The following is a 27786-nucleotide window of genomic DNA, read 5'->3' on the forward strand; positions in this document are numbered from 1 at the left end:
CTGAGATGGCTTGTTGTTTTAAGATTGTATATTATTTCTGACTAAGATAGAAAATCATACGCTTGACTAAAATCTACAAACACTAAACATTCAAAATGATATTAATTTACTTTTTTCTATTATTAATTAATATTGTAGATATGATCTATTGTAGAGAATCTTTCTTGAATGCCTGCTTGTTCATATGGCTGTACATCATTCAAAAATTTTGTGATTCTGTTTAATATAATGGATATATTAACTTAACAGCCTATGTAGCACAACTGGAAGAACAGCAGTGCATTGTGCCCTTCAATTGGAAAAGGGCTAAGTTTGATTCTAGTTATTATGAGAGGAATCTTTATATGGGCTTTTTCATTTTAAGGCAGGCTAGCCAATCTCATACAGAGGTAGCAGGTTGTTTTCTTCCAGAAACCTGGGTTTTTCATCCAGTGTACAGGTAAATCGGCCTTCAGAATACATGCAATTTACAGACATAAATGATACATGAATGATGGAAGTTTATTTTGCACTTGGCTAGACTATAATAAATTTAGTTTAATCCTTTATCCAAGTGTAAGCAAACAAAGTTTGTGCCTGAAAATATCTTCAGGACTGAGGTAAGGTGGTGCAACAACAGGCAACTCTGACCAAAGGTGGACCAAGCTCTCATCACTCCTTGTCTCAGTATCTCCCATAATGCAAAGCACATCTCCCTGCAGACATGTATACTGCTATGCATTAAGGGAAGGGCACTACCCAGACCAGTTTCGACCTTTATTGAGGTCTCGTCAGTGGGAGGCTGACCCAAACGTGGAGGCAGAAGCAATAGGAGAGGTCATATTTATTGGTTTATTTATTTACTGGCCCCCACTGCTCATGCAACTCTCGCTTATGGCTCCAAGTAGCTTGTTGCAGTTGAAGACTAGAATGATAGAGTTAACAGATGACCAAAATTTAATTTGACAATGGCAATGAAGGCATGACAGCAAACTATGTGACGTAGTCCGGGCACACTTCGAGACAAAACAGAGATATGGCCAGTCACTGTGAAAGAGACAGGAAATTCATCACATAACATCCTTTAGTAAACCACGAAACAGAGAACCATGCCGAATTTAAGTAATAGAGACAAGGTTGGACCCTCTGCAACTTTTATCTCTCAAAAACATTACAGGGAAGAAGAAAAAGAAGAAATGTAAGACAGAAACTATGAAAATAGCATACGAAGATACCTTATATCCTCCGGGAGGGTATCTCCTGATCCTTTATGTCTGAAAACCAAGAATCTTCTCTTAAGGCTTGCAACTTGGAATGTAAGGATCTTATATAAAGCTGGGAAGTTAGATAACCTTATACAAGAACTTGAAGCAATGAAAATTGACATTGCTGGTATCAGTGAAGTCAAATGGACTAATAGTGGAAAAATAAACAGAAAGAGTCATTCAATTATATACTTATGTGGAGACAGCTATAGGAATGGAGTAACATTTGTACTAAAAAATAAGATTGCCCAATCCTTACTTGGATTTTGGCCCATAAGTGATGGAGTAATTGCATTAAAAATTGCAGCTCAACCTTTTAATATTTTTATTGTCCAAATATATGCACCTACTTTCTGATTACCCAGATGAAGATGTACAATGTTTCTATGAAGGCATTCAAAATGCACTTGACAATGCTAAATCAGATGACATAACAATCGTTATGGGGAAATCTAAATGCTAAAGTAGGCTCAGAAAAAATCTCTTCCTGCATGGGAAACCAGGGCCTGGAACATAGAAATCCAAGGAGAAAGATCAATACAGTTCTGTGAAGAAAACAATCTGGTAATAACAAATACTTTATTTAGCCAGTCTCCTAGAAGACTTTACACATGGAAAAGTTCCAGAGAAGTTGTAGGAACTAGATTGACTAATGATTAAAAAAAGATTCCAGAATAACATCTTACAAGCCAAAATATACCCGGGGGCTGATATTGGATCAGACCACAACCCTGTGGTCATTAGAGCAACAATAAAATTAAAGAAAACAATGAACCTATACACATAGAAAAATATGATCTTGGCTCCCTTAAAAATCAAGAAATACAAGATGAAATTTTAAAGGAACTGGCACAATCCACTGCTCTTAACTTTCCTTATTCCACCAAGTATCCCTACCCTAAAGATAAGAATGAGGATAGATGGCATAACAAAAAAAAACAAACAAACAAAAAAGGCAGTAAAATAAATAATTCCGAAATTTGAGAAGAAGATGAGTAAACCCTGGACAAATGACAAGATACTGAAAATGATATAGCCAAGAAAGAAACACAAAAATCGTCCTGAATACAAGAACTTAAACAGGAGATCGTGAAAGAATGTAGGATTGCAAAAGAACTATAGCTCAACAACAAATGCAACAGGAAATTGAACTTTTGGACAAAAAGCACAAAACCAGAGAACTTCATGAAAAAGTTAGGGAACTAACTGAAAAATCTGGCAAAAGGGTAGACTCTCATTGCATTGAAGTTCTCATTGCAATGGAAACATCCTAATGGAGAAAGACAAAATAAAGGATTAGATGGGTAGAGTATTCAAAGAAACTCTACAATCATGATAGAACAGATAAGCTGTTGCAAAAAGATTTGGAGGGGCCTACTATTCTTACCTGGGAAATAACAAATGCCATTAAGAAATTGAAACCAGGAATGGATGGAATTATGGCAGAATATCTAAAGGCTTTAAATGATAAGGCTATAAGATCACTGACTGACATATGTAACAAAATATACGAAACTGGACACCTGCCAAAAGATTTTAAGCACTCAACATTCCTATCAATATCTAAAAAATTGAAGACAATCAAATGTGAAGAGTACAGAACAGAACAATCAGTGTGATCAGTCAGACAGCAAAAATTATTATTATTATTATTATCTCGTGCAACTCCAAGGAGTCGACAGACTCTTTGTGGGAGGCCCTAACAACACGTCAAGAGCAACTATTTGACATTTACATAGTATCTATCATACCTCGCCTTGAACTCATTCATGGTCATAGCACCCACAACAGACTCTGGCAGCTTATTCCACTCATTCACCATTCTCCAAGTAAAAAACCTAGTTCTAACACCCCTGCTAACCACACTCTTGCCCAGCTTCATTTATGGCCCATAGTCCTCTCACCGCCAATCCTATTCTCTAAAATATCTTCTGGATTAATCCTATAGAAACCCTTCAGTAATTTGAATGTCTCAATCATATCACCCTTTTCTGCCTATCAACCAATTTTTGCAACCCACAAATCTTCAACCTGTTCTTGTGAGGTTCATTCCAGAGACCTGTTATTATCTTGGTCACTCGTCTCTGGATCCTCTCCACCTCCTCCCCATCAAAAAGAAACCCTGGCACCCATATCTGGGCACAGTAGTCTAGATGGGGTCTTATCAAGGCTCGATATAGAGAAACAATAACTTGTTTGTCTCTGCTTGTTAAAGTATTTTTCAGCAACCAAGTGATTTGATGAGCTGTTTTGGCCACTTTTGCAATGTACCCTCTAAACTTCAACTCCCTATTCACCAACACTCCCAAATCCCTGGCCTCATTAATCTCCTTGAGTACGGTTCCACCAATGTGATATACTGCTGCTAATCTTTTCACTCCAAAATGCATAACCTTACACTTTGCCACATTAAATTGACATATATTTTCCCTAGCCCAGTCCTCCAAACTATCCAAATCATCCTGCAAAATTTTGACATCCTGTGCACTCACAATTGTTCTACCCAACTTTGCATCATCAGCAAACAAGTGAACACTTCTTTCAGATCCTTTCCTATATTGTTAATGAAAAAATTGAAAAGTAGTGGTCCAAGAACAGAACCCTGCGGCACACCACTAGTCACAAGCCGTCTTTTGGACTCCACTCCTGAATAAACCACTCTCTGGTATCTCTCCATCATCCATCCTCCTATCCATCTCACCAACCCTATATCCATCCCCATCTGCTCCAGTTTACTGATTAGAGTAACATGTGGTATCGTGTCAAAGGCCTTGGCAAGGTCCAGTAGAATCACTGTGAACCATTACCCTTATCCAGTTCAGCCGTCACTGTGTTATGAAACGTGAGCAAGTTACTGAGGCGTGATCTACCCTTCACAAAACCATGTTGTCCCCCATACAGTATCCCATTTTCATCTATCCAGTCCTGTATTCTTCTCTTGACTAATTTCTAAGACCTTGACAACGATTCCTGATATGCTAATCAGTCGGTAATTTACAACAGCAGTCTTGGAACCTCCGTTATGCAGTGAAACTATTTTCCCCCTCTTTCCACACCCTCGGGACTAACCCAGACCCAAGACTCAAATTAAACAAAATGGTCAAGGTTACTGACAATTCTTTAACTGCTTCATGTACGACACAAGCTGGTATACCATTCAATCCCACAGATGTATTGACATTGAGATTTTGCAATAGACTACTCACCTCCACTTCATTCACCACAATTCCCGTATAATCTATTGGTTCATTCATTTCTGCAATGTCACCACCTGGAAGATATATTCTTGCAAAGTGCCCACTCAGTAATTCAACTATATCAGCTGATTCGGTTACCTCCCTACCTTCGGCATTCTTTAAAATCATTCTGCCATATTCATTTTTTCTTTTACTTGCAACATATCAAAAAAACTGTTTAGGATTCTCTTTAGCCTGCATGGCCAACGTTCCTTCATAATCCTTTTTTGCTTTTCTTACCACACTCGTTACCCTTCTGGCCTGCGCTTTACACCCTTCAAGTGCCTGCAGGTCATGTTTCTCCTTAAATTCCCTCCATAGTTGTTTCTTTTTTTCCAGCTGAAGCTTAATGGTGTTATTCATCGATTTAATGCCTACTTGATTTATTATTCGGACACTAGGTATACAGTCAGCCATTGCTTCATGCAAACACTTCTTTACTGCCTCCAATGCACTATCAACTTCTAGCCCTTGCAGTTGTACATGCCATGGCACTGAACCGATCAATCTCCTAAGCTTGTCATACTTACCAGCCCGATAATTCCACATGTACCCCCGTCTTAATTGTAAAATCCACACCTTTAGCCACCTCCCAAGTCAAGACCTTATGATCACTCTCACCAATTGGTGGCAACGTGGTCATATTCGTTACAGTCAAATTCTCAGATGCAATTACCATGTCAAGCACTCTCTGACCCCCAGTATTTTCCATTACATGCTGTCGCAGATAGTTATCCCTTAATAACCGCATAAAATCCAATTCCTTCCTCCCATGTGTCCTCTCTTCCTTCCAATTAATGTTACCATAGTTGAAATCTCCCATAATAATTACCCTCCTTCCACTCATTTCTTCTATTTGCTTATGCATACTATCTCCACCATCTCCATCACCTGGTCTATAGCAGCACCCAACTGTATATTTAGTTCTGCTAATTTCAATTTCACACCAAATAGCCTCAAATGTGCTCTTTTCTCTATCCTGCAGTTTCACTTCTATTCTTCTTGGCTGTAGCTCATCAGCTATCATCAATAACACTCCACTCCCCCCCATTTTATTCTCCCTGTCACTGCTGAACACACCATACCCCTCACATTCAATCCCACTAGCTGTGTCATCTTCTGTCAGCCATATTTTACTAATGCCAATAACCTGTGGTCTGAAAGTGCCAACAAGGCCAGAAATTCTTCCCTCTTGTTCCTAATATTTCTGGCATTTGTATACATGAACTGAAGAAGCCGATTTGTCCCATCCCTATTTTGATGCCTTATACTATCTATTCCATTCTGATTCATGGTCTTTCCTACTCGCTTGGGCAAATTACACACATTCACACACTCAACTGTCTCCCTATAATCTGCAAATCCCCTCCCCCCTTAATAACTCTAGTTTCCCTGGTTTTGTAACTTAACTTCCACCACATTCGACAAGACCTTTTCATGTTTCCGCACACCAAATCCATTCAGATGTAATCCATCCATTTTATATAAATCCTTTCACCCATCGAACTCATTCCACAAATCCACAAATTCCACACCACTCATCAAACATAATTCACGCATAAGGTCATTAGCAATTATAGCCCTCTTTCTATACTCTTCACTGTCATGTTGTGGCAACAGACTTATCATCCTAACTCTCTCTCACTCTTTTCTTTTGCTACCTCAAGCAATTCCTTCACACCCTCACTCATCGCATTTTTATTTCCTTTCAAATCATTTGTTCTGACTACCACTATCAATTCCTTCACCCGCTGTTTTTGCATCCTAATTGACTCACTTACATTCTTTATGTTCGCACCGGGTTGGAACGATTTTATTAAACTCTCAACTAACACACCTCTTACTAGGGAATCTCCATACAATACACGCGCTTTCATTTTGTTTATACTCACTATCATACCCTTATTTTTTCTATCATACTTTTGCCAATTATTAGTCGGTACGCTTGTTAAAGATTTTTGCCAACATTCCAGTTGCTGGTTTACGCTATGTATCATTCTGCGTAATAGAGCTATTTCACTCATTGCATCAGTGTCGTCATTTTTATTTTCCGATGATTCATTTAATCGTTCTGTATGCTTAACTTGATTCACTCTATCAATGCCACTCACACAGCTATCAGGCACTATCTTGCAAATATCCTTGTTCATAACTCGAATATCGCTGTTATCTAGATTCTCACTTTCGACAATATCACTGACACGACCTGAAACATTCTTTAAATCCTCACATCTTTACACTTTTTGCACACATTCACTCCACAATCATTGTTTAACCAGACTGCAACCGTTCTCCTCGATGCATGCATTTCGCAAACGGAACACTGAATCAAGTCTTTTAAATTAAGATTTTTAGACAAATATGGCGACCTGGACGCCATCTTTATGTTCCTCTTTATGGGAGCCATGAGCACAGATAATCGATCTATCAGTTTACTGTTAAAATATTCAAAAAACACAGAAAAATCACCCAGACACGTTAAACTACTAAAGGAAACAATACTATGTACTATGTAATACTTAATATATACTTAATTATTCCTAGAATAACTTATCTCAATCAGGAGCTCTTCTTAGACACGTCCAACATAAAATCAAATTGGAAATTAATGAAACACAATCTAGTTTTCAGGAAAATAAAGGAACTAGAGAAGGACTCTTCAACATTAGAACTATTATAGAAAAATATCTGGAGAAGGAGAAAGAAGTCTACTTATGTTTTATTGACTACACAAAGGCCTTTGACAATATACAACATTTAAAACTGGAAATATTTAATTTTTTGCCTCAGGGCATGATCTAATCTGGCGACAGTACTGATGACATGTGGTGAGGACCCTATCTCTTCCACATATTGTCGTAAGTATTTGTGGCTGTAAATCCATGTGTGTTCACGGGGGGCCAGTTTGCACATTTTTTGGGGTGAAAAAACCTGAGTTTCTGGGTGAAAATCCCCTCCCCCTCATCTCCATATGAGATCAGCTAACTCACCTTTAGTCAAAAGAGACCAGATAAAGATTCCTGACATCATGGACAAGAATCGAACCCAGGTTTTTCCAACCAAAGGGCTTCGTCTATACCGATTGAGCTACAGAGGATCTAAAGGGATAGTATTAGAAATAATATAATTAGATGATGATTAGATGATATAGGATATTGTGAATTATTATAAAGCATGTAAATGGAGATAAGCTGGCCATATTAGCAGATTAACAAATGAAAATTGGACAAAATTCAGCACTATGGGATACCAAGAGAAGGATATTTTGTCAAAGAACAAGATACAGGCATGATCAACAAAGGTTTGACATCAGATGATAGACAATAGCTAAAGACAGATGGAACTGGAAATTTAAGGATGAGGCCTATATCCAGCAGTGAATGGAAAATGGCTAAAGAAGATCTTTGGAAAATATTAAAATTCATAAACTACACTGACTCTGCATTAATGGACTCACAAGAATCTAAAATAACTGAAGTGACTTTAACTCACTAAAGACAGCATCTACAGATTCATTTACCAGTTGACAAAAACTTATCTGCAACATTAATGTTGGTCACACTTACCACACTGAATAAAAAGGTATAAAAATAAGCTTAAACTCCACATAGAGCTTCTGCCTTTCTTTTCCCCCCTCCTTTTCATTCCTCTTATCTGTTTTAGAGGATGCAGCAGGCATGCTTGAGAAGAGAAAGGTTCTGGAGTCTCCCACTTCTAAGCTACAGCAGTAAAACAGTTTGAAATATCACCTGAGTAAAACCTGAATGAATCTAATGTTAAAAAGTTAGGAGACTTCTGAGTCAGCTGAATAATCTTTCTCATCAAGGAGTGCACCAAGGTCACACCAAGACCAAATACCGATAAACAGTGGAAGGACAGATTTGTGCAAAGGCAGTTGTTTTTTCTGCTTATACAGGACATCTTACCTCTTTATGCTCCATGTTTCTCCCAAGTGAATTTTTTCCAAATGAAAAGAACTTAAACAATGACAAAAAAAAAATCACAAAAGAACTAAGAAAATTTCTCAAAACATTAGTTCATTTTATCAACATATGTGACAAAATGTATGTGGTGAATATTTATTCCGTAAGAGAGGGAGAGCGAGAGAGAGAGAGATGATTACAAAGATGGCCTCAAAAGAAGCAAAGTGAAATATCTTATAGGGTAGTAGGGACAAAAAATGTGGAAAGCAAGGGGGGGGGCTACTAAATGACTCAACAAACACACCCCAATTGTGAGATGGACAGGAAAAGTCATTGACTAAATAAATTCAGAGGAAATAAGTTCTTATCCTTGTCTAAAAATGCCAGGCATATTAGGAATGTAGAGTAATGGAGAAGTACTTGTACATTTCCAGAATTGTGCAGTTATAAAGTCTGTGGTGTTGAATGATTTACTTTGTTTAAAAATGATTCTATTCCTAGAATTATTGACAAGAGTGAAAAATGTTTGACTGAATAACACTTTTATTTATATGAGTGAGTCAGATATATATGAAAAAAAAAAACTGTATTCAGCAACCAGTCACCATGAATATAAGGAAGAATTATTCTTTCCCATTTAAGGGAGGGTGATTGCCTTTTTCATCAGTTGTTATGGTAACTCACCATTCTCAATATGGATATTGTGCTGCAATCAGCAAAATGAAAATTTTGATGCATGAATTTTGACATCTCCTGCTAGTAAATGAAGTTCACAATAGTGAATTTTTAAATATTTTATTTATTCACAATACATGGCTATACCTGTTCAGTAAATAGCACTGCTGTTAGCAGCTTCACTCAGGACCTTTTCAGCAGTTCCTAATTGAATGCAAATTTTCCATAATATGAGTGAACTGTAGAAAAAAAATGTAATATGTAATTTTTTGTGTTGAAAGGGTTAGGAAAGGATCTTATACTGGAGAATTTGTTTGCCAGACATCACATTGATCACCTTATTTTTGAACAAGTAACAACTACCTAACTTGACAACTAAGATGTGCAAATCAAATTTATTGCACTATGCATTCTTGTTGAATGTTTTATATGTACATAAAATATTTTTAGTCTGTGTTAATTAACAGAATAAATACAAAAATATGAATATAGTATTGAGTTTACTGACTTCAGAGATTATTCATATCAATAATTCATTTCAAAATTTTCCCTTTCTATTTATTGGTGAGCAATAGCAGTCAAAAGAAAAGTCTGGCTCTGGTGAAAAAACTTCATGTATGAAGTTAGTTAATCACATCCTCATATGCTTCGTATCCATCATATATTTCAATGTAATATCAATGGTATTACAATTTTAATATGCACTTCGCATCCACGATAAACTGGACATATATATACGTCATGGCCGGCAGCGTGGTTAATCAAGTAAACATTATATAACATGCACAAAATCTTTATAAAGCTTACATATATTTTTTACGTCCTCCCACTGCAATATCATCATTGCTTCATTGGCATAGCGGAACCATGAAATATACTGAGTCCAAGATAGATAATTTGGCAATGTTCTGGAAATTAATAACATAGTATAATTCTAAAACAAATGTATTAATCAAAAGAAAGAAATATTAATTTACAGTACAAATAAAATAATATAATACAAAGGTGATTAAACATGATATACTTGTATTTCATTGTTTTATTAAAGAAGAAATCAGCGAGATTAAGTTTCCATGGGATGAATGTCCACTTATTTTGTTCTGCAAGCACCACATGCAACTTATTAGAAATACAATGTTTCAATACTAGTTTTTCATGCATCTTGTTGTATATATCGTCAGATTAACTGTTACATGCAAATAGAAAAAAAGTATATATACGTTTTTTTTTTTCAAAGTGTGTGTGTGTGTGTGTGTGTGTGTGTGTGTGTGTGTGTGTGTGTGTGTGTGTGCGTGCGCGTGCGTGTGTGTGAGTGAGTGAGTGTATATATATATATATATATATAACCAGTTTAAAAGGACTTGGTATCTTTAACATTTATTATACGTGTTTAATATATATATATATATATATATAGAAAGTATATTTTACCTTGGGTATAATAAATGTTAAAGATACCAAGTTACTTTAAACCTGGTTTTACTCCATTTCCCAAGTAAGCAAACAGACAAACAAGTCAAGTTTGCACCTGCATGTATTGGAAGTCTAGCTGACCCTCAAAGTAGTGCAAGTCAAGGCAACTCATGGTAAAAGTAGAATAAGTTCTGATCACTATTCTTAATATTTAACCTTAATGCACAGCCCATCTCTTTGAGGAGATGGATGATGTTATGTATTAAAGGCAAGGGGCCACTACCCAGACCGGTTTCGACCTTATGAATAAGTAAAGCCGTCTCTAAAAATTCAGACGATCCCTAGCCACTCAAATGTGGGTTAAAGACCGTCCAACTCAGTGTTGGCTCCACTCAGTGACAGCCTTCCACCAACCACCACCGAGCAGAACCGCTCATATTCCGAAGAAAAGCATTCACCGACAAAGCCCCTCACTGGGCCGTGCCAGAGAACACTTTCCCCGGAGACTCACATTGCTCCCTTAAGGCAAAAACCTTAAGAGATCAAACTCATAATGGCCCTCACCGGTTTCGACCCCTATTCAGGTCTCATCAGCGGGAGAAAGGCTAGAAATACCAAGATTTTAGTAATACAGAGCTTATAAGTATTTTACCAGAACAAGTTACCATAAGGTGTTTTAACCTTATTAAATAAAAATCTCTGGATGAGATATAAATGTAGAAAGTATATTTTACCTTGGGTATAATAAATGTTAAAGATACCGAGTTATTTTAACCTTGTTTTACTCCATTTCCCAAGTAAGCAAACAACAAACAAGTCAAGTTTGCGCCTGCACGTATTGGAAGTCTAGCTGACCCTCAAAGTAGTCCAAGTCAAGGCAACTCATGGTAAAAGTAGAATACAATCTTGGTATTTCTAGCCTGGCTCCCACTGATGAGACCTCAATAAAGGTCGAAACCGGTCTGGGTAGTGGCCCCTCACCTTTAATACATAGCATCATACATCTCCTCAAAGATATGGGCTGTGCATTAAAGGTAAATATTAAGAATAGTGATCAGAGCTATTCTACTTTTATTATTATTATTATTATTATTTCCCAAGACCTCATGGAGTCAAAGATGCATTAAGGGTAAATATTAAGAATAGTGATCAGAGCTTATTCTACTTTTATTATTATTATTATTATTATTATTATTATTATTATTATTTCCCAAGACCTCATGGAGTCAAAGACTCATCTGGGAGGTCCTTTTATCACACACACATCTCATCATACCGTGTCTTAAACACACTCAAACTCATTGCAGACACCACACTCTCAGGCAAGCCATTCCAATCATTCACAACTCTGCACAAAAAAAACCTGCCTCTCACTCCCCTACTCACACCCTCTTTATACAGTTTCCAGGGATGACCTCCGGTTCTCCCCTGATCTCCCACTATTCTCTGTAGAACTTCTCCAGCATTGATCTTATAACAACCCCTTACCAACTTGTAGGTCTCTATCATATTTCCCCTCTTCCTCCGCTCCATTAGACTCTACAAATTACATCTTCTCAATCTTTCCTCATACTCAACATTCCAGAGGTCAGAAACTACCTAAGTCAGTCGCCTTTGGACCCTTTCCAACATCTCTTAATCCTTCTGAAAACCCGGTGACCAAATCTGGGCACAGTAGTTCATGTGTGGCCTAATCAAAGCCTTATATACAATGGAACAAGAATCTCCCTACTTCTACATGTCAGTGTCCTCCGCATCATTCCCAGAAGTCTTTGTGTTGTCTTCACAATTTTGGCGATGTGTCCTCTAAATTTTAGATCCTTATCCACTCTCACCCCCAGATCTCTTATTTCCTCTACCTCCAAAAATATATTCTCACGAAGCATAAATTCTGCATCCCATCTTTGTTTTCCAAATTTTAAAACCTTACATTTTGCAACATTGAGCTCAAATCCCCATTTGCTTGCCCAATCACTCAATTTTTTCAAGTCATCTTGCAAGGCCACTACATCTTCACTACTTTTTATGGTTCGTCCCAACTTTGTATCATCTGCAAACAACTGAATATCTCCATCCAAATTTTCGCTAATATCATAAATATACAAGTTAAATAGTAATGCCCCTAAAACAGACCCCTGAGGCACTCCACTAGTGATTTTCCTTTTCCTGGATATTGCACCCCCATACACAACTTATTGATACCTATCAGATAGCCAGTCTCCAATCCAATGCACTAATCTAATATCCAACCCCATCTGCTCTAGTTTAACTGTCAACTTATCATGAGGTACTCTATCAAAAGCCTTTGCGAAATCCAAGTATATTACTGTGTATCCTTCTCCTCTGTCCAAGGAACCAGTCACTTTATTGTAATAAGTAAGTAGATTTCTAAAACATGACCTCCCTTTAGCAAATCCATGCTGTCCATCAAAGATTATACCATTGTTGTCAGGCCAACTCTGGATCCTAGTTCTCACAAGCTTCTCCAACAACTTACCCACAACACCTGACACAGAGATAGGCCTATAGTTTGATGCTTGAGTTCGATCACTTCCTTTATGAAGTGGCACAATCTTGCTCTCCTTCCACTCTTTAGGAACTTGACCAAGTGCAAGACTCGTATTAAAAAAATATGTCAAGGCAGGTGTCAACTCTCTGGCACATTCCTTCAGAATACGCGGTGATATATTATCAAGTCCCACAGCCTTATTTACATCTAGTTTACTCAACTCCCCAAACACCTCTTGCTCATTTACAATCAGCAAGTCTTGCAGAGACTGTAAGTCTCTCCTCCCCATCATCAACTGCTCTCAATCTTTCCATGAAGTCACATTCACAAGATTGAAAGATCTTTATGAACTGCTCATTAAGTATCTCCACCACACATTCTGCAACAACTGTCTTTATACCATTTCCTCCAATCAATGTCATCCTTCCATAATCATTCTTTCTTTTGCTGACTTGCACTACTTTGAGGGTCAGCTAGACTGCCAATATGTGCAGGTGCAAACTCGACTTGTTTGTTTGCTTACTTGTGAAATGGAGTGAAACCAGGTTTAAAATAAATTGGTCCACAAACTTGACTTACTTGTCTGTTTGCTTACTTGGGGAAGAAGGATTATACATATATGTATATATAAACCTAAACTGTGGTTACGCTACATTGATGACGTCTTCCTTATCTGGGAACATGGTTTAGAGGAACTTCAAAACTTTCTAAACCATTTAAATAATCAACATCAGAACATTAAATTCACATCAGAACTAGAGATTAATGGCATTCTCCCCTTCTTGGATCTAAAGATCAGATCAGAAAAACCCGACTGTTTTAAATTTTCAATTTTTCAAAAAACCACTCACACTGATAGATATTTGCATGCCTCTTCTCATCATTTCCCTCCTCATAAACTGGGCATCATCTCCACCCTTTTCCATTGAGCAAGATGTCTCACTTCCACAGAAGAAGACCTTCAAACAGAGCTTAACTTCCTGAAAAACACCTTCTTAAATAATGGATATTCATCTCGTAACATGACTAAACGTTTGAGACCACACCAACAACCTCGATATGAAGATGAATCCAACCCTATCACTCATATACAGTTACCATTTATCAGCTCTCTTACCCCCAAACTATCTAGGAATATGAAGAAATTCAACATAAAGACCGACTATACTACTCTGCCAAAACTTCGTTCTTTTCTGAGTCAACCAAAACACAACCAACTGCATTTTCCTGGTATTTATAAAGTTATGTGCGACTGTGATCGACTTTATTTTGGCCAGACAGATAAATCTATTTCACTTCATCTCAAGGAACATAGAAGTGACATCTCCTACAGTAGAACACGAGCGAGCACCCTTTCCAGTCATGTTCTCTTCTCCACAAACTCTAACCTCGAAGAACGGCCACACCAAGTTGATTGGGGCCACACAACCAATTTATATATATATGCAAGGATGAATTTGAAAGACGAATTATAGAATCCAAAGAAATAGTTCTGGACCCTTCAACTTGAACGACAATCTAAGTTACAATTTGCCTGATTCCCATAGCGCAGTAATCCAATACTGGCGCTCTAAAATTAGCTGTCACACACATTCAACTCATGCCAACAGTAGCATGCGGTCACCTATTCAAATATGACTGTTATTATTCTGCTTCTTTTTATTAAGCTGGAAAGTCCATGTTTTTTACCTTGTTATATCTATATATATATATATATATGTGTGTGTGTGTGTAGATTTAATATTATTTAATAATATGACCTAATTTAATAAGGTCAAATCACGTTTTGGTAACTTGTTTTGGTAAAATACTTATAAGCTCTGTATTACTTAATCTTGGTATTTCTAAGCCTGACTCCCACTAATGAGACCTCAATAAAGGTCGAAACCAGTCTGGGCCCCTTGCCTTTAATGCATAGCATCATACATCTCCTCAAGGAGATGGGCTTTGCATTAAGGGTAAATATTAAGAATAGTGATCAGAGCATATTCCACCTTTAACACGAGTTGCCTAGACTTGTACTACTTTATGGGTCACCTAGACTTGCAATACATGCAGGTGCAAATTTGACTTATTTGTCAGTTTGCTTACTTGGGAAATGGAATAAAACCAGGTTTAAAATAACTTGGCATCTTTAACATATGTTATACCCAAGGTAAAAAACTCATAAGAGAAGTTGCACAGCACATGCCAGCAATAAGAAATGCATCCATCTTCTCATTACTGTATTAAACATCTATTTTATGTTTAATATATATATATATGACCTAATTCATTAATATATTCTTTGAGGTGGATTCTCTAGATCAGATCTTCTTAAATTGTGGGTCGCGACCCCATTTGGGGTCGCGTAACGGAAGGTGGGCGTCATGAAAAATTTGGCAACAGTAAAAGGTTTCTGAACATGCAATGACCAAAAATTAATTCAAAATCAAACCCGTAATGAATCCGAGGTGTTTCTGGCAGCGTTTGCCCATGTTGCATCATGCTACTTCACTGCAGCCTTGGTTCTGACCATACAACATGCGCACCATGCACTGCGCATGCCGTCACACCACACAACACCAATGAAAGCTGCCAAAAACACCTCGGCTCAGATTCGAGACTATTGTATTATAATTCTTTATGTAAATGGTAATATTATATGTATAACAAAAAATTATTTAAAATAAATTTCTTTATGATTTATTATCAGTAAATGTTTCATTTGTATACCTATTTTATATATCTATATACCCGGGGTCGTCTAAAAATTTCTCGGGCAAAAAGGGGCCGTGAGTGGAAAAAGTTTAAGAAGCTCTGTTGTAGATCAACTTATCAGTCCAACATAAAAGATGTTGCATGTACAGAAAGTTTTATATACATCTGTCATCTTTTAAAAGGGGATGAGATTGTTTTGGTGATCTTGTGAAGCCAACTTTTAAGTTACATTTCTTGAAAAGCTTTGCTATTTTATCCATAGCAATTTTTATGTAGGGTAAAGAAATTACACCATTATAGTCATCCTGCTACTGTATGTGCACTGTAAATGTGCAATGTATATGTAACATTTTCACATTGCACATTTACACATTGCACTGTAAATGTGCAATGTGTAAATGTGCTCAGTAACATTTAAAATGTTACTGAGCACTTTGAGATTGTATCCATTTTTTAGGAGTTTCTTTAAGATATATTATATTTTCTTTTTCTTCTCATCACTAGATATTGTGAAGGCCCTGTTGCTTAGTGTTTTGATGATGCCTTACTTTTGGTCTTTTTAACTTCTAATGTGAACTGGATTTTGTAGTTTAATCTGTTGAGGAATTTTGTAAAATTCTTGGGGGTTTCTTTTCATAGCTTGGTCATTATTCTTCTACTTATTATTATTATTATTATATGGACACTCCACGGAGTCCAAAAACTCATCACGGAGATACAAACTACACTTTTACTCAACTTCCAAGGATAACTTCTTGTTCTGTCTCCTCTAGCCAAGTATTGAAATGATTACATCAATCCTATAAATCCCATTAATTAACTTAAAAAATGTTTCTATCATATCCCTTTTGTTTCACTTATCAACCAACTTCTGCAGTCCACGCACACCCTCAATCTGTCCTCATAGAAATATTATTATTATTATTCAGGCCTCCATGGAGTCAAAAGACTCATCGTGGGAGGTCCTTCCTAAGAACATAAAGTCTGTCAAGATTCATCGAGGGGAGATCCTTCCTAAGAAACACAGTCTATCATATCACTCCTTAAACTCATTGACCGTTCTTGCCCTCACCACTCTATCAGGCAATGCATTCCGCGACTCAACCACCCTCCATGCAAAGAAGCCACTGCTCACCCTCTTGCTCACAGTTTCCTTTTGTAACTTCCAGGGATGACCTCTTGTCATCACTCCTTCCCGCTGTTAAGTGAAAATAATTAAGTCGAAAGTTTATTTTTTTTAAACCTATAATAAATCTAGTTTAATCCTTTATCCCAGTGAGAGCAAACAAAGTTTGCACCTGAAAATATCTTCAGGACTGAATATAGTGTTGTACTATCTTACCTGGGTAAGTAGTGCAACACCAGGGCAACTTGCAGCAAAGGTGGAGCAAGCTACCAACACTCCTATCCCAGTATCTCCCATAATGCAAAACACATCTCCTTGTGGATATGTATATATACTGTTATGAATTAAGGGCTTGGCCACTACCCAGACTAGTTTCGACCTTTATTGAGGTCTCTTCAGTGGGAGCCAGGCCCAGAGTTGGAGATACCAGGCAGAAGCAGTAGCAAGGTCACTCACCCTCACCTGAAGATATTTTCAGGTGCAAACTTTGTTTGCTTTCACTGGGATAAAGGATTAAACTAGATTTATTATAGTCTAACCTAGTGAAAAATAAACTTTCAACATCTTTCTCTAAATCCAGAGTAATTTAATAAAAGAAAGGTGATAAACCTTTTGGCAGCTCCTATAGGTAAAGATGACCTTGCTACTGCTTCTGCCTGGTATCTCCAACTCTGGGCCTGGCTCCCACTGAAGAGACCTAGACCTCAATAAAGGTCGAAACTAGTCTGGGCAGTGGCCAATCCCTTAATGCATAACAGTATACATATCCACAAGGGGATGTGTTTTGCATTATGGGAGATTCCGGGATAGGAGTGTTGGTAGCTTGTTCCACCTTTGCTGCGAGTTGCCCTGGTGTTGCACTACTTACCCAGGTAAGATAGTACAACACTATATTCAGTCCTGAAAATATTTTCAGGTGCAAACTTTGTTTGCTCTCACTGGGATAAAGGATTGAACTAGATTTATTATACGAGATAATTACTTGAAACAGCACATAACTGAAGGGACACGTGGTGTGAGAGTGTTGGACCTGGTTATTGGTTCAGAGGATATGTGCCTAAGTAAGGTGTCCTCGTTACCTCCAGTTGGTGAAAGCGATCATGTGGTATTGACTTGGTTGCAAAATCTGTGGATTTTTCTGTTAAGAAGTGATTTTTACGGAACTACAGGTTAGGCAATTATAACAAGCTTCGGAATGAGGCTTGCAGCCATCCCGTGGCAGAACATATTGCAGGGGAAAGATGTTAGCAGCATATGGGATAAAATCAGCGGGTATCTGAGGAAAGCAATATCAGATTGTGTCCGCATGGTCAGGAAGTCAAACAAGGCAGGCGTTAGATGGATGAGCAGTAGTATCAAGCTTAACCTGCAAAAAAAGAAAATGTTATGGAGAATTTACAAGGAGAAAGGTGATCAGTACATGAGAAGTACAAGGCTCAAGCTAGGAAGGTTACCAGCATAGTAAGAAAAGCTAAATCAGATTATGAGAAGACCTTAGCCAATGAGATCAAGAGTAATCCCAAAGAGTTCTTCTGCTATGTGGCAAGTAAAAGGAAGAATGACTTTGGAAGGATAACTTTAGTGGGTGCTGATGGTATTGAGGTGACAAAATCAGATGTAATAGTCGAGTTACTGAGTGATCACTTTTCAAAAGTCTATCACCCAAGTGAGGATATCTTGTACCTGCAGCAATAACTAATGTGAGAATTGAAGCTAAGAAATCAAAGGTATTTAATATATTGCAAAATTTAAATGCAAACACTGCTGTAGGCTTAGATGGAATATCAGCTCAGGTGTTGCGTGAATGTGCAAAGGAATTGCCAACCCCTCTTACTTGGATATTTAATTTAAGTTTGAACTCTGATATGGTCCCTAGGGAGTGGAAGTTAGGCAAAGTGGTTCTTTTGCATAAGGGTGGCTCTAAAACTGTGGTAGTTAATTACAGACCAATCACCATCTCAGGAGTAGTGGTAAAAGTACTGGAAAAGTTGGTTAAAGACAAAATTCTAATGTAAAAAATGCTGCCTACATTGATAGATCGATAGCTTGTGGATTGCAGAGGTTGGTTAATAGGAGGAGAAGAAGGGATATGATAGAAACATTTAAATTACTAAAAGGTTTTTATAAGATTGATGCAGGGGAATTGTTTCAGCTGTGTGATAGTGATGGAAGAACAAGAGGTCATCCCTGAAAATTAAGGAAAAGTGTCGTTAACAAGGGTGTGAGAATGAGGTTTTTCGCCTGGAGGATGGTGCATGAGTGGAATGCATTGCCTGACTCAGTTGTGGGAAGATGAAGTTCAGAGGACACATTGCTAAGGTGTCCAAGATTGCACATAGGATTACTTGGTTGTTGAGGAACACACTGACATCCAGAGATAAAGAGGTTATTATTCCCTTTTATAAAGCGTTGATACTTCCACATTTGGATTACTGTGCTCAGGTCTGGTCACTTGGATTCCTTGGAGATGAGGAGGCTGTGGAGAGGGTTCAGAGAAGAGTGACTAAGTTGATAAGTGATGTAAAACATGCTCCCTACATTAATAGATTGAGAGCTTGTGGATTGCAGATGTTGATTGATAGGCAGAGAAAAGGGGATATGATAGAAACATTTAAAATTACTGAAAGGTTTTTATAGGATTGATGCAGGGAAAATGTTTCAACTGTGTGATAGTGATGGAAGAACAAGAGGTAATCCCTGGAAATTAAAGAAGAGTGTGGTTAACAAGGGTGTGAGAATGAGGTTCTTTTTCTGGAGGGTGGTGAATAAGTGGAATACATTGCCTGACTTAGTTGTGAGCTATTCGCCTGTATGTGAATTCAAGAAGAGATATGACAGATATTGTTTTGCTAGTTTGGGTCTTCTGCGATGAGTCTACTGACTCCATGGAGATACCCATAATAATAATAATTACAAGGAGGGGTGTGCTGAAAAGTTCTAATAAACACCTGGAACAAAAATGACATTAAAGCAACAGAGGTTTGAAGAAATTTGATGACACAGAGGTTCAGGCTGTCATCAAGTTTTTTTTGTGCTGCAAGAAAAGTCTGCAACTGAGATTACAGTTGCAGACTTATACAGTATATCCAATAGTTGTCAGATGGATGGGCAAGTTTAAAACTAATCATTCTGAGAAAACAGATGTTCCCAGGTCAGGAAGACCTTCCACAGCAATCACAGATGAAAACATCAATGCAATGTATGGCATGATCCTTGATGATAGACGAAGACCAGCCATAGATGCTGCAAAGACTCTGGGGATATCCAGGGAATGAATTGCAGTTATTATCCATCAACATCTGGACAAACAGAAGTTCTCAGTGAAGTATATCCCCAAATGTTTGAATGCCGACCAAAAGAGAGAACATGTGATGTCACCTCAAGGGATTTTTGAGTCATTTTGAGAAATCAAGTGCAAATTTTTTGGCTTGGTTTGTAACTGTTGATGAAACATGTCTTCATCACTATGACTCAGAGACCAAACAACAGTCAATAGAGTGGAGACACAAAAGTTCTCCAAAGAAGTTCTGAACCCAAACTTCAGCAGGGAAGGTTCTTGCCATTGTATTTTGGGATATGGATGGTGTAATCCTTACAAAGTATCTAAAAAAACATTTGAAACAGCAGCAGTTTACTCAAAAGCTCTGAAGAAGGTACTGAAGGAAAAAAGAATGGGAAACTGAGCAGAGGTATGTTGATTTTGTAGGGCAATCCATCTGCTCACACTGCTCGTGAAACGCAACAGACAATACACAACCTTGGGCTTTGAATGTTTGCCTCACCCACACTATTAGTTACATCTGGTTCCATCTGACTATTTCCTATTCCCAAATTCAAAGAAATACTTGAAATAAAGGAACAAAATTTACCACAGATGATGAAGTCATATCTGCAGCTGAGGACTGGGTTTGTGCAACAAGGAAAATACTTTTTTATTTTCATAGTTTGATTTTTTTTATTCATTCTTTTTTTACACATACTTTTTATATTAACTTTACAGGAGTAACTATTAATTGCATTATGCACTCTGATGCATTTTTTATGCACATGTTCTAATTTAATTTTTAATTTATTTCTAATTTATTAAATTTTTCTTTTTAAACTTTCTTCCTGCATACACTTTTATATCCCTGTAATGAGGCTTGTAATCCATTTTATTTTTATTCGCATGGGGTCCCCCCCCTGTTTCCTCAGCCGTCCCTTAGGACAGGTTGAGCCCCTCCTAATGAGGGATTAAGTATGTATTTTATGATTGTAGATTCATGTGTGTGTGTGCGTGTGTGTTTTCATGGGCTGGTTTACCTGTTCTGAGGGATGTAAAACCTGAGTTTATGCATTAAAAAAACCCTTTACTTCCATATGAAACTGGCTAATTCACCTTTAGTAGAAAGAGACCAGATAGAGGTTCCTCACATCATGGATAGGAATTGAACCCAGGTATTTCTGACCAAATGGCTTCGTCTATACTGACTGAGCTACAAAGGCTCTGTAATCCATTGACTAAGCTTGTTTACAGCTGTGTGATCATGCTTAGTTTCTCATGGGTTGCTAATAGTATCATGTGGCTGACCAAGTGTGGTAGAGAGCAAACATTTGTAGCATGTGCTGTCATTTCACTCTTGATTCATCAAACTATCCATTTCTTTGTGTGTGTGTTCACTCTGATGATATGATGAGATGCTCATCAAGAAATATGTGTTCTATATTAATTACCATATTTTGCTTTATGTAATTTAAGGTGTAGAATGGAATGAGGAGTTAGCTGGAAAGGAGATCAATGCAACTTGGGGGATATTCAAGAACTGTCTAGTAGAAGCAATGTCTAATTGTATTCCAAAGGCCAGAAGATTAAATAAGGTAGGTGTGAGATGGATGAATGAAGAGATTAAGCATGCAGTATAGAGGAAAAAGGTTATGAAGGCAGCATAAGAGAAGTGGTAATAATCAGTTCCACGAGGTTTACCAAGAACAGGCAAGGGGAGGGGGTGACTTGGTTGGTAAAGGTAGTAAAGGTGAAGTATGAGAAGCAGTTAGCTATTGAAGCCAAAATGAATCCTAGGAAGTTCTTTTGATATGTAGCCAGCAAAAAAAAAAAAAAAAAAAAAGATTGTGGAAGGGTGATAGTGACTGGAGAAAATGATATAAGAACAACTGCTTCAGAAGATATAGTGGAGATACTTAATGAGCAATGTCTAATTGTTTCTAAAATGTCTAATTTCTAAAAGAAAGGAAATGAAAGACCTCATTGAGGTCTTTCATTTCCTTTCTTTTAGTGTTGCACAGTGATCAGCATTCATTTAAAAAATTTTTGTGAAATTTACAACTGTGTTAAAAAACGTTTTTATTATCCCGACATTTAGATCTTCATATCAAGATCATCATCTGGAGCATACATAAATATACAAGACAAGCTGAGTTGCATTATTAACTGTAAGCTAGAGAAACAATGATTTGACCTCTAGTGAAAAAAAAATATTTATAAATTACATCAAGCTAAATTCTATTTATGATGACAGGATTAAACATTCTTTCTTACTTACAGATGGTTTTCTTTCAGAAACAATGATGTCCTATTTTTAGTATTACAATTGTTATTTAAGATACTGGATTTTCTATAGTCCTGTTTATAGTTGTTCTTAGTGAAGAAGGTTCCGTGGGTCGAATCAGTGGTGCACCCAGGAAGGGGGCCAAGGGGCACTGCCCCCCCCCCCCAAAAGAAAAAGGAGATAAACACAAGAAAATTTTCCAAAAATCTTTTCCTAATTCAAATTCATTTTTTTTTATGTTGTGTCTTCTATTTCTATGCTACTTATGAATTAGCGATCATATAAGGTGGGAATACTCTATAGCACTCGGGAATCCTGGCCGCTGTGAACGCAAAGAGAAAACGAAGTAGTGCTCAGGCCTTACTTTGTTTGCCCACTGGTCAGAGGAGATCATGGGTATCATGTATTGGCGATCACTGCAGATGCTCAGTCATAGGTCGCATGCAATGCTAGTGTGTATTCGTAAATCGCCTACTCAACTCAGTCCCCCCCCCTCAAGATTAAATCTTGATTGCTCGTGCCCCCCTCCCCCCCAAGATTAAATCCTGAGTGCACCACTGGGTCGAATATATGCCTTCCATATGTTTGGGATTTTTAGACCATCATTATTGTTCAGATAGCTAGTGCTTTTCCAGTAAATTCTGTGTAAGGTATTCAGGGCATGACTGAAAGGCCAGCTTCACCATAATAATTATGGTGAAGCCTGTGAGATCATTATCAACCACCCCAATCTGAACAATAATGATGGTCTAAAAATCCAAAACATATGGAAGACATATATTTGACCCACGGAACCATCTTCCCTAAGAACAACTATAAACAGGACTGGTAATTAGTTTACGGAATTAACAACACATATAAAGTATATTAATTAAAGGTAACTTTAATGAATAACTTCTATATTTCGGCAATGTCACATTGCCATCTTCAAGAACATAAAGATATGGTATGTGCACTCAGGAACTAACACAAAGCAAATGAGGAAGAAAGCAAGAAACTAATATTGTTCCTAAAGTCCTAATGGTGCCCTCTAATTTGGCAGTTGGGCTGAAGTTCTCATAATGAAAGTCTCCCAAATTTGGGGCAGTTTCATGCACCCAAATTTGTTGAGGTTAGGAACGTTTTTTAGAGCTGCTGAAGATTCTTTGAATAATCTTTCGTATTTAAACTTGCTGCGATGAATTATTTTTGTTTTCTTCCAACGAATTTTATGGTGGGTATCTAAGGCATGGTCTGCCAGCCCAGAGCGGCTGTACTGGTGAAACCGGATGTAGTCTTGGTGTTCTGAAACCCTGATATTTGTTGTTCTGCCTGTTTGGCCAAAGTAGGACAATTTGCAGCTGCAAGGGACCTGGTATACACCAGGTAGGTCTAGGGGAAGTGGTTGGTCTTTGGTAGAGTGGATAAGGGATGCCAACTTTTTATATGGTCTGTAACAGGAAGTAAGGTCATATTTTTTGAGGATATTGGTTATTTTCTCAGAGGTGCCCTGGATGTAGGGGATGGTGATAGACTTGGTGTAATCTTTATTGTGGAGGGGGGTTGTGGTTTACAGGTTTTAGTATTTTTTGGATTTTTTTGGGGTTATAGCCATTGGCTAAGAAAGTGTTGAGGATGTGGTTTAGTTCATTAGTCAGGGCCTTGTCATCTGAGCAGATTAATTTTGCCCTGTTATATAGTGTTTTTATCACCCCATATTGTTGTGAGGGGGGAGGATTGCTGGTGAATGTATCTGCCAGTGTGGGTGGGTTTTCTGTAAACAGAGAAAACCAAAGATCCATCAAGCTGGCGGGTGATTAAAGTGTCTAGGAAGGGGAGGGTGTTGTTTTCCTCTTTTTCTAAGGTGAACTGGACTCTGGGGTGTTGGTTGTTTAAGTGTGTTAGGAAGGAGTGGAGTGTGTCTGAGCCATGTGGCCAAATAGCAAACACATCATCCACATAACGAAGCCAAATAGTGGGTTTTTGTGGGGCGGAGTTTAAGGCTTTCTCTTCAAATGTCTCCATAAAGAAATTGGCCAAGGGTGGGGAAAGTGGTGAACCCATGGCTGTCCCCTCTATCTGTTTGTAGAACTTTCCTTGCCAAACGAAATAGCCTGAGTTCATTGTGAACTGAAATAGGGCTGAGATATCGGGAGGAAACTTGGCTTGGATGAGCTCAAGGGTTTCTTTGAGTGGGACATTAGTGAATAGGGAGGAGACGTCAAAACTGACCATTATGTCAGTGTGTTGGAGTGTGAAGTTTTCTATACTGGCTTTAAAGTGGGCTGAGTTTTTTATGTGTGATGGTGCGTTGCCAGTGTAGTGTGTGAGCGTTTTGGCTAAATGTTTGGCTAATTTATATGTGGGGGAATCAATGCCATCCACTATGGGATGCAATGGCACATTTTGTTTATGTATTTTTGGGAGTCCATATAATCGGGGGGGTGTCTAGAGTTATAAGGTTTAAGTTCGTTGGTGACTTCCACAGGCCAAGAAGTGACTTTCTTAAGGAGTCTGTGGATAGTTCTAATCTGAGAGCTGGTCGGATTATATTCAATGGGGAGGTAAGTAGTACCGTCTAGTACTAAAGAATTTAGCTTACCTTTGTAGTCTTTTTGATTGAGTACCACAGTGGTGCTTCCCTTATCAGCTTTGGTGATTACTATTTTTTTGTTGTTTTTCAATTCTTGTAGGGCTGTATATTCGTTTTTGGATAAGTTGGATTTTGGAGGTTTGGCTTTAGTGAGAACACCGACTACATCCAGTCTTACGTTGTTGGCGATATGGTTAGGCAGTTGCGAATTCCACGCTCTATTTGGATCATGATTTCTTCAGCAGGTATCCTTTTAGGAGCTAGGGCGAAATTGTGACCATGTGAAAGTGCGGTGAGTGCTTCAGGCTTTAAAACTGCCGACGAGAGGTTGACTACAGTGTTGAGTGGTGGCTGGGGTATGGAAGTAGAAGTCTTTGTCAGGTTTTCGTATTTTTTCACGTGCCGACTACGTATTTTTTCGAATTCCTTTCTTGCCGATGCGCATGAGATGTCATGAAGTATAGACCATAGATCAAGGCTGAGTGTATTCGAAAGTTCTTCCTCTAGCGCCCGTAAGGTTTTGTTTTCATCGGCAAGGAGAACGCGCGTCGCGGTAATTTGTTCTCTTAACAGGGCGAAGCTAGTGCGGTTATAAATGCGTAGAGCTTTCTCGGAAGTAAAACGGTGCTTCAATTTGACACAATTAGGGATCACTTTGTTATCCCGGCAGCGTTTTAGGAACGTCAGACGATTTATTTGCCTCGATATCTTCAACCTCAATTTGCCGTATTGACGGGCCTTTCGTGCGATTGCATCTCCGTGGATGATCATGATTCTAGTAGTAAGACTTATACGTTGGTTAGACATAACTAGTCTTACAAGACTAGTCTTACTACTAGAACTATAAACAGGATTGTAGAAAATCCAGTATCTTAAATAACAATTGTAATACTAAATATAGGACATCATTGTTTCTGAAAGAAAATCAGCTGTAAGAAAGAATGTTTAATCCTGTCATCATAAATAGAAATTAGCTTGGTGTAATTTATAAATATTTTTTTTTCTTTATTTTTTTTCACTAGTGGTCAAATCATTGTTTCTCTAGCTTACAGTTAATAATGTAACTCAGCTTATCTTGTATATTTATGTATGCTCCAGACGATGATCTTGATATGAAGATCGAATCGTTGGGATAATAAAAAAGTTTTTTAACGCAGTTGTAAATTCCATAAAAATTTTTAAATGAGGTCTTTCATCCTTGTGAATGTGACATCGTGGAGAATTTGAGACCTGAGGAGGAGAGACTGCCTGTAAGTGAGCAAGAGGTATATGGGGAATTGAGCAAACTTGATGTTAATAAGGCTGTGGAACTTGATAATATATCACCATGTATTTTGAAGGAACATACCAGGGAGTTGGCATCTGCCTTGACATATTTTTTTAATGTGAGTCTTGCACTGGTTTGAATTCCAAAAAGAGGGGAAGGAGGGCAAGATTGCACCTGTTCATAAGGGAAGTGATAGAACTCAAGTATCAAATTATAGTCCTATCGTCCTATCTGTGTATCAGATGTTGTGGTTAAGGTATTGGAGAAGCTGGTGAGAACTAGGATTAGGTTAGCAACAATAGTATTATCTTTGATAAACAGCATGAATTTCCTAAAGGGAGGTCATGTTTTAGTAATCAACTTACTTATTACAATAATGTAACACATCATTGGAAGGAGGGGAGTTATACACAGTAGTATACTTAGATTTTGCGAAGACTTTTGATAGATTAAAGATGATAAGTTGATAGTCAAACTAGAGAGGATGAGATAATAGGACCTCCTAGGGTTGGATATTAGATTAGTGCATTGAATTGAAGATTGGCTATCTGATAGGTATTGGCAAGTTGAGTATGTGGGAGCAATATCCCAGAAGAGGAAAGTCACTAGTTGCATGCCTCAGGAGTCTGATTTAGGGCCATTGCTGTTTAACTTTAACCTTTAGCCAAATTGAGTGAATTGGCAGAGAAATGGGGATACCAGTTCAATGTTGCAAAATGTACGGTTTTAAAATTTGGGAAACAAAGATGGGATGTAGAATTTACGCTTGGTGGTAATATATTGTTGGAGCTGGAGGAAATAAGAGATCTTGAGGCTATAGTGGATAAGGATCCGAAGTTTAATGAACACATCACTAAAATTGTGAGGACAGCATAATGAATTATGGGAATTGATACAAAGGACACTGACTTGTAGAAATAAGGAAATTCATTTTAAATTGTATAAGGCTATGATTAGGCCACATACAGACTACTGTGCCCAGATTTGGTCACTTGGTTTTCAGAAGGATGAAGAGATGTGGGAGAGTGTCCAGAGGCAACTGACTAAGGAGTTTCTGACCTCTGGAATGTCGAATATGAGGAAAGATTGAGAAGATGCAATTTATAGTCTGGTGGATAGAGACCTACAAGTTAGTAAGGTGTTATTATAGGATCAGTGTTGGAGAGGTTCTACAGAAAACAGTGGGAGAACCAGAGATCATCCCTGGAAACTGTATAAAGAGGGTGTGAGAAGCAGGCTTTTTGCATGCAGAGTTTTGAATGATTGGAATGCTTTACCTGAGAGTGTGTTTAGAGCACAATATGATGAGCTGTGTGTACGATAATAGGACCTCCTAGATGAGTCTTTGACACCATTGGATCTTGGGTGATGATAATAATAATAATAATAATGAAGTCCTTGATTAGGCTACATATGAACTACTATGAACAGATTTGGTCACCTGGTTTTCCAAGGGTTGAAGAGAGTGGAAAGGGTTCCAGAGGCAACTGACTAAGGTAGTTTATGATCTCTGGAATGTTGAATATGAGGAAATGTTATAATAATATTGTTCTGATATTTGGGGTAGTGCACTCA

The 27786-nt window shown here is 37.8% G+C and overlaps 1 protein-coding gene across 1 annotated transcript in view; it reads right to left on the reverse strand.

The window, feature by feature from the left end:
* The window catches only part of LOC150108685 (protein scarlet-like), a 243350-nt gene that overhangs the window by 53355 nt on the left and 162209 nt on the right, over positions 1–27786 (reverse strand). Inside the window, exon 9 of the mRNA XM_090390507.1 lies at positions 9886–9986. Coding sequence (XP_090246633.1) covers positions 9886–9986 — 101 coding nt within the window. The remainder of the gene's footprint in view (positions 1–9885; positions 9987–27786) is intronic.

Source organism: Typopeltis vanoorti, chromosome 3 (assembly GCF_054136105.1).
Source record: "Typopeltis vanoorti isolate ZY-2024b chromosome 3, IOZ_Tvanoo_1.0, whole genome shotgun sequence".
NCBI lineage: Eukaryota > Metazoa > Arthropoda > Arachnida > Uropygi > Thelyphonidae > Typopeltis > Typopeltis vanoorti.